Here is an 8,812-nt window from a genome sequence, read left to right on the forward strand (position 1 = left end):
ACACCTGTAACGGAAAAAAAAATGGTGTTTGTGATAGGGACTTGATTAAGAAGAAACTTAAAGCACAAGGACTAGGCGGCAATTTTTTCAGAGACTCAATCTGTAATTATCAAATAAGCACAGCGACCAGTTCTATAATATAATAATAATAAATTGACAAATATAAATTATGGGCAAAGTGAAAAAGATAAATCCACAATCAAACCAGTCTAAATAAACCGAACCTGTAATTTTATAAGTCAATGGACGGAACCCACAAAAACCAGCAAACCACAGTAATTTTCTGATATAAAAATGATATACGCGTATGTTTATAGACTCTTTAAAACTTTTTTTGGAAGCTCTTTAATGCATGCATTGATTGAAGAGAAGCCTGTCCATTTGAAAATATTTAATGATGCCTTTTGCTCCCATTAAATATATTAAATGGCACGTTTACCCTTTTCTGGACTGATTACCTTTTTGATATTTCCTTTTGAAGATTAGGTTAGTCAATTAAGCCATCGGTCGTCACTCGGTCCTAACACACCGATAAACACATGACTAACATATGTAGCTACATCCCATTTCAATAAATGAAACATGTAAAAACTCGAATAAACTAGAAACATCTTTAAAAACTATGTTCAAAAAAACAAAATAACCCCAATACTACACATGGGTTGAAATTTTGATAAGAATCCAAGTCAAACACAAACTTGATTAGTTACATATTTGGAGCTATATGAGATTTGAGCTCAAATCACTTGATCATAACCATCATGCCATAAAAGACAAACATGTTGCAACTATGTAAAAAAAAAAAAAGAAGAATATTCTTAATTTGAATTTATTTTGTTTTTCTGTTTGAATAAAAAATATACATGTTTATTTTTATACATTTTGTAGAGAATTTTCACACTGATCACGTCCAGCAAACAAACTAAGGAGAGAAAGTTGAGTTGATGGAGCGAAGGAAATCAAAGTCGTTCCCCTATGACCCAAATCCCAATACAAGACCCACAATTAAAAAAAAAAAAAAAAAAAAAAAAAAAACATAAAATTTGTCATTTATTCACAAATATACATGACAACAGAGAAAGATATAGAGCGAGAGATCACCCCCACCCCCACCCTAACCCTGCCATCAAAGAATTCGGATGCATCTTGCAACTAGTGTATCAACCTGCTGTTCCATTTGAGATACAAAAGGTCAACTTACTTAGTCAAAAGTCAAACATACTAAACATTTCCAGTTTAAAAAATCAATAATAAAAAAGCGGCAAATTTGACAGGGCAGGTGGCGAGTGAATACTTTTTTGTTCATTTGCTTTGAAGTTTATGAATAACTAATGTGATTACAAAAACTAAATGATGACAATAATAACTTGATTTTTTTTTAATAATAAAGTGATTAGAGAGGTTGCATTGCAACTATTTGAATACACCATATACATTGGATGAGATAAAGTATATACCCAAGGCAAATATGGATACATTTTTGGCAATTGGATGAAATTGCCACCTCTAATCGATACAAGAAGAAATGATAAATGATAGGACACTCTACTTCGAATTTGGAAATATATGTGGCAAAATGGGTGGTTCATACATCAGATTAAATCAAAACAGGTAGATTTTCACAATTTTTGTTTTTAACTTTACCCATCTACCGTTTCAGTAAAATATAAAACCCCAATTGGCCCGGAAATGGAAAGTAATAGGTATGAATGGAAAAGCCAAAAGGTGTAGTTAATTACCTTCTTCAGAAAGGTCAAACATGCCACCAAGAAGTTCATCCTCCTCCCCTTCATTCTCTGAGGTGTCCCTCCCATCACCATCAGCTTGACCATAACCGATTATGGGTCCGGTTAGCTTATTGCAACCAACGGATTCAACCACCTTACAGTAACCCTCCTGAAAATCTACCACTTCTTTCTGAACCGGAGACACACTGTCACTACCCACTTCCTTGATATCAAAATGGTTGGATGTTAAGAACGGTCGATTGCCATTGTTCACTGGATCAAGATCAAGCAAATTCTCAATCCTTCGGGATGATCCTGAAAAAAAACAAAAATAAGAAGTTCCAAAATATTACATTAGATTGGTCGATTTAGATTATATTTTATGTTATGACAAGTTCAAGTTCTTCTATACCTCCATCCGAGCTTTCAGTAGAGCTAACCGATGCTGGCTTTGAAAGACAGATGACAGATTCATCACCGGCCTTCTCTCTATCTTCACCAGATTCCAAAGAGGGGTTTTTTTGGGCAGAATAGACTCTGTGGAACAAATCAATACAGTTCAAGAAATTTATTTGACTATTATTAATTCACGTGTGTTCAAATAAATGAACATCAATCATCACCTGTCATCCCAGCCTGATTTGATGGTATTGAAATGCTCCAAAACTGGTAACAAATCCTTTCTTCTTATGTCAACTTCATAACACGGAATGTTCTCAATCTGAGCCTCTCCACCTCCAAATCCCTCTACATCCACACATCTCATCGCATAAAAATGCACCTGGACAAAAATTCAACAAATCAGTCGTAAATAGAGCAGCATCAAGCTAAAGGTATGCTAAGATTATATATTTAGATGTAGCAATTTCTACCCATATACAGGTAAATGGGTCAACTTGGGTTATTATATTCTATCACTAATGGGTCACAATAAAAAAGTCACTAGAAAGAAAAAGGGTCAAAATGGGTAGAACATGCCAAATGGGTCAAAAATTTGCCTAAAACATATGCACATGCATTTAAAAAAGGGAAATGCCACAAAATCCCTTATTCTTTGCTCCTTTTCCCGGAAAATCCATTATCGAAAATTAAATTCCATGAAAGCTATTCCAGATTTTATATAATGAATTTTCCAGAAGGTTAACAAATCTCAAATGGATTTCATGGATAACTTTATGGAAAATTAACAAGTCTTTGATGGGTTTTATAGAAAGTCAAGCCTTAGGTGGTTTTTATTGAAGATTTTATGGAAAGCCAACAAATCTAAGATGACTTTCATGGAACTTTTAGAGGGTGAGAGAATTCTAAGATGACTTTTATGAAAAGTTATGACATCTAAATTCTCAAACGGCTTTCAAGGAAAATGACTTTTCCAGAACGAGGAACAAAATATAGATTAACTACTTTTATAATAAATGTTATTTAAAAAATAAATAAATAAATAAAGAACATTTTGACCCGTTTTTCGGATAAGACCTATTTTTTTATTTTTTATTTTCAATTTAAACCAAAAGTTTACAGGTTTCCATTCGGTAAAAAAGGTCTTTTCCAAAAAAGTGATCAAATTGCTTTGTCGCTTATGCAAATAAGATTTTATGCTTATTTGCATAACAAACACAATATTTTGAGCACTTCTTCAGAAAAGACCTAATTTTTTTTAACCGGTTAAGAAGTCATAAAAGAAAAGGTTAGGTCAGACTTTTGGTTTCAACTGTAAAAGAAAAATAACTTTAGGTCTTATCTGGAAAAAGAGTCACCATGTTAGGTTTTTCTTAGAAATAACCCTATGATAAATATAGTTCTTGTAATAACATTTATCATTTCAATTATCTATAAAACTAAATACATGGACAAAAAGCATTTGCCAACCCGTTTTAGCTCAAACTAAAAGTTTACCCATTTTGGCTTGAACCTGCTTTGACCTGTTACCCGACCCACCCATTTTTCCACATGTACCAAGAGTTTAAGATGTATACCTTGGTATTTTGCCATACTGGTAATCTCCCAGAGTTTATTTGGACCTCAGCATTTGACAGAAACCAATGTGCTCTATCATTTCGCTTCACTGCATCACTTTTCCCCAGATTTTGACCACCCATACTGACATTACCTCTGGAGTTGTAAATTGACGTTTTAGACCCTTGGCCAGTAACCGAAATGCATTCCTCCCTTTCTGGAGAATCCAACCTCCTACAAACTTGCCACCATTGACGAGATTCAAATATCACTCCTGACTCCTCATCTTGGCCTAATTGATACTGAGTTCTTGAACCAACATCAATCTGGGTCCCCATTGATGGCAGAAGCTCATATTGAATTGCATATCCAGATGGAGTATAAACCAGCAGAGATTCCAAGGAATTACTGTTTTTTGAAACATCATGATTACGGTAAGCCATAGAGTTGTGGAAAACAGAAGCAACAGCACCAGAGGGCATTTGTGTCTTTCCGACCACAGAAGAAGCAGCATTGGTGACGGAATTGAGAAATCCAGAACTATTATTCTTGATCCTACCAACTACGGAAAGGGTAAGAGGAGGTGGAGGTGGTAAAGGTTGCTCATCTATGACGAACGACGGGGTTGACCACCATGGAAGAGATCGAACGGGATTGACTGATCGACTCTGGAATCCATGATTCCGATAGCTAGTGTCACCACCAAAGGGTGATAGAGCGAAAACATGACAAGTACCCTTGGATGAAACAATGGAAATCCATTGACAGTAGCGACTAAAGCTGATGTCTTGGATAACCTGTCAAACAAATAAAATGAAGCATCAAGTCAGCAAATGAGTGCCACCAAGGGCATGTCTTTACTAAAAAAATTATATTAGAGGTGGCAAAACACGTTTTTTTTTTTTTTTTAAATTAATGTGAGGTTGGGTTGACAAGTAAATGCTTTTTTGTCCAATTTTATAAATATTGTTAGACATGATTACAATAGCTAAATTATTATAACAAAAACTTAAGGGGGGTTATTGTAATCTGTTACGTGTTTGGTTGGCGGGAAATGGAATGGAATTCAATAGCAATAGCAAGAGCCGAATAAACTTTAACTTCATTAATAATTAATTTTTACTTTTTTATTTCAATACATATAATGAGGGTCTTTTGGTCTATTAATAGAAAAGAGAGAATAGAATTGAATTCCTTCCACCCAACCCTAGGAACCCATCAAATATGGAATTGACAGAATTAAATTCCGTCCAGTTGGCAACCAAACACACCATAGAATGGAATCTCAAATTCCAATTCGATCAATTCCACCAGAATCCACAAACCAAATACGCCCCGGATTGTAAAAAGAGATTGATGAGGTTGTATGCTTGTGGTTGCACTTCGGGTGACCCCATTCCCTTTTCACTTTATCCGTTTATAGGTAAATGAGTCGAAATTGCCACCTCTACATAAAGAAATAGAAAAAGAATTGTGTACTAACAGCTGATGTTATGCCACGATGCAGTTTGTAAAGAAGCACATGAGAGGAACTCCAGTCATGGGTTTGATTGCTAGAACCACCTCGAGTACAAGGCATGATTCGGAAGATATTTACATTATTGCCATGTATTGAGGCTGTAACTAGAAGGGTTCCACTTGGATCAAAGCATAATGCAGACAGTGGACTGGAATGAGCTCTAAACTGTGATATAACAGCTTCTGAAATAACATCCTTGACAATGACCTGCAGAAAATATATAATTAGTGAATCTCTCATCCACAAGGGAAAGATCAATTAAATCCTTGCTAAAAAAAAGCCACTAGAACTGACCATTCCCACATTATCTACTTCTGAAGAAGCATTCATAACTTTCCAGCCTGGATTTGATGTCATAGGAGAACCTGGACGATCTTGGAGCATCTCTGGATAGTATTTAGAGAAGGTTTTATAGCCTTTGTCACCGAGGGTGATAATTCCAGCAGCCAACTGTTTGCTTGATTCCATTGCATAACGAGCCACCAACGAACCATTGCTTGGTGAGGTGGATGGGCTAATACCAAGAGTAAGGTTCTTCGGGCTTAAGTGACCTGTGTTTGATACAAGCAGTTTGTTTGAAGCATAAGCTAACCAGCGTGGGCCCACAGCCAATGGACCATACCCAATGTTAACTCCAACTCCAACCATTCCTTGTCCTCCAAATTGAGGAACTGGATAGGTTGGAACAGTGAACTTATTCTCAAGTGTGACAGCATCTATACAGTGTATCTCCTTTTCAAGAGCCACAGCTACTATCAGAGGACTACATCTGACCATAAAAACAGTTGACCTGAACCTGAGAACCTTCACGTAACAGTTGGACTGAAGGGAATAAAACCGCACTGCAGTAGAACCCACAGAGGTTCCTGACTGATGATGAGACACAACTGAACCATCCCTGCCAGGTGGACTCAAATAGCTTCGATTTTGACCCATGGTGGGTGTGGGCCTGGTGGCTTCATCACCTGCAACCACTATTAGCAACGGATGTAATGGTAGGAACTTCTCATTGCCATCAGGGTTTGCAGGAATATGCAGCAACTGTAGGAAAGTGACAGGGCCATCACGCTTTGAAACAAGCTCAGTAAAATCAGATGCATCCTCCACATCAATCACTTGAAAACCAGTCTGATAACCAAGCAATAGAACATGTCTGAAGGAAGTGGAGCCAACTTCTAATCTGTCGAAGCCGGCCCATGTTACCTGATTACAATCAATTTTCTTTTTTTAAGATAGGGGTTCTTGAAGAATGTGGCAGTAGAAATATTTGAGAATAAAAAGGAGAACCAAAAATAATCAGCAGACAGGTAATTAACATATGATAATACCACCCATGATCAATAACTCCATTTATCTCTGTATCGTGCATTTATGAATTCTTATACCTACAAACATATATTATCCAAATTCCAAGACATACTAGATCATTTCTGGTGCCCTATTATGCAACAACGCATGAAATGAATTATAAGTTTTCATATCTGATCATGACTGCAAAGAGTTATAATTAACAAACATAATGATAATCATTTCATCTGACCCAGCATACTTACTTTAGTCATACAACCAAAGATACTCAACAGATACTTAGCGGACATAGAAGGAATCAAGGAATTTTTTCATATTGTCATACATCAGCTCCCATGGTGTGCATATTTCTATTTTGCCTTTGCATCATACATTCATGGATTAATATACTTATAAACAAATATTGTCCAGACTCTAATAGCCTTCCACTGCCCTATTATGCTTGAACAACATCACATGGACTTGTAAATTAACAAATTAGCTCATGATTGCACAGAGTTGGACTTAACAAACATGCCGATGCTAAGAGGTATTCCAGTTGATATCACCCAGCATGATTATTCTAATCGTACAACCAAAAATACTCAACAGACAATTAATTAACATAGATAGTAAAAAGTATATAACGTCGATCAGAAAAACAAACACCTGATCTCTCTGATCGTCTCCGGAAGCTGCAATCGAAGCCGCGACGGAAGCACCGGCGGAACGAACGACGGTGCTAGCATTAGTAGACACGGTCTTAATACAAGAAGATATAATCTTCAAAGAATTAGGCAACAATCCGGTATTCTTTCCTTTGCCTTTCTTCATCCCTCGCCTGAACCTCTCCCAACCACCACCGACTCAGCAGTGAAAAAAATTCCGTCACCGTCCTCCACCGCCACCACCGCCGTAGCTGACGCCTCTAGCCTATCAACTATGATCATCCGAGAGCGTAATCGAATTGATTTTTGTGTCGTGGAAGTAATCGCAAGTGTGTTCTTGGTTTAGGTTTGACTTGAAGATTTGATTGAAGATTTCCCAAAATTTTGTGTTCCTCAAAAGCCTCCTATTGTTGAGTTGATTTCTCCCAAGGTCAGATTACTTCCATTTTAAATCAGGTGAACGGGACACACAAATATTATTTGCTCGTAAAAAATATACAAAAGATTACGACATTTAAAATTGGGAATAGAATTTTTTTTTTTTTTCCTTATCTTTTTAGACCACGGTTACATCCGGATACAAAATTATAATGGTTATAAGGGAATATTTTCAAAAAGTTTAAAAAAATAGTTACTCAAATAACAAAACCAAAAGTAAGAATAAATTACACGAATAGTCCTTGTGGTTTGGAGGTATTTGTGTGTTTGGTCCATAATTTGTTTTTTTAATTCGGATAGGTCTTACTGTTTATTTTTATTGTGCTCAGTCTCTGTCTTACCTAAAAAGAATATTGTGCTCTTATTAATTTAATTTTTTAATTAATTTTCTTATTTATGTATTTTTCTATGTTTAAAAAAACTAATACAACCCACATATTTGTATCTCCTCACAATCTAATCTATCATTATCCTTAACTTCTATTTTTTTCCATCTTTAGTGACATCGACGTCTTCACTATCTATTTTTTTTTCGGTCCTTCAACTGCAACGAACCAACATCACAACCCACTAAAGTAAAGAGACAATAGGTTATGGTGTTTGTTCGCCAGAGTTGAATGACCAAAAAAATGATGGTGAAGACTACCATATCATTAAAGATGAAAAGAAAATAGAAGTTGAAGATGATGAAAGATTGGATGGTGACCGATGGGACCCATATTTAATTTCTCAAATGTGGTTTCAGGTTTACGATGAGGAGATACAGATATATGAGGTCTATTAATTTTTTAAAACATATAAAAACAAATACATAAATAAGAAAATTAATTAAAAAATAAATTAATAAGGGCACAATAGTTTTTTTAGGTAAGATAGAGACTAAGGGCACAACAAAACTAAAAAGTATGGACCATCCGAGTTAAAAAAAAAAAAAAAAAAAAAAAAAAAAAAAAAAGTTAGGGACCAAACGCACAAATTCCCCCAAACCATAGGGACCATTCGTGTAATTTACTCTTATTTTTTGTTTTGTTCATATTTAGATAATGAACTTGTTGAAAGTGTTCACATATAACCATTACCTGTTGTAACTAGATGTAACCTGCTACATACAACAGGTCATAATGGTTATATGTGAACAGTTCAAAAAAATTATTACCTAGATGTATAAAAAAAATAATTATCTCTATGTGAACAAACCGAAAAATTAATTACCTTAA

At 35.5% G+C, this 8,812-nt stretch overlaps 1 protein-coding gene across 2 annotated transcripts; it reads right to left on the reverse strand.

Moving 5' to 3' along the window:
- Positions 1-813: 813 nt before the first annotated feature.
- LOC145014606 (autophagy-related protein 18g-like) lies at positions 814-7,623 on the reverse strand. 2 transcript variants are annotated; one of them, XM_078973020.1, is made up of 8 exons: positions 7,159-7,623; positions 5,497-6,405; positions 5,167-5,409; positions 3,704-4,480; positions 2,351-2,508; positions 2,140-2,264; positions 1,740-2,042; positions 814-1,165 (listed from the first exon to the last, which is right to left on the reverse strand). In XM_078973020.1, exons 1-8 carry the CDS (start codon positions 7,321-7,323, stop codon positions 1,161-1,163), a joined length of 2,685 nt encoding a protein of 894 aa, XP_078829146.1. In that variant the 5' UTR covers positions 7,324-7,623; the 3' UTR covers positions 814-1,160. The 2 variants fall into 2 exon arrangements, with proteins under 2 accessions (XP_078829146.1, XP_078829145.1); XM_078973019.1 differs by having other exon boundaries at positions 814-1,168.
- Between the last annotated feature and the right edge of the window lie 1,189 nt (positions 7,624-8,812).

The sequence above is a fragment of the Lactuca saligna genome, chromosome 9 (genome assembly GCF_052625555.1).
Source record: "Lactuca saligna cultivar CGN05327 chromosome 9, ASM5262555v1, whole genome shotgun sequence".
Classification (NCBI taxonomy): domain Eukaryota; kingdom Viridiplantae; phylum Streptophyta; class Magnoliopsida; order Asterales; family Asteraceae; genus Lactuca; species Lactuca saligna.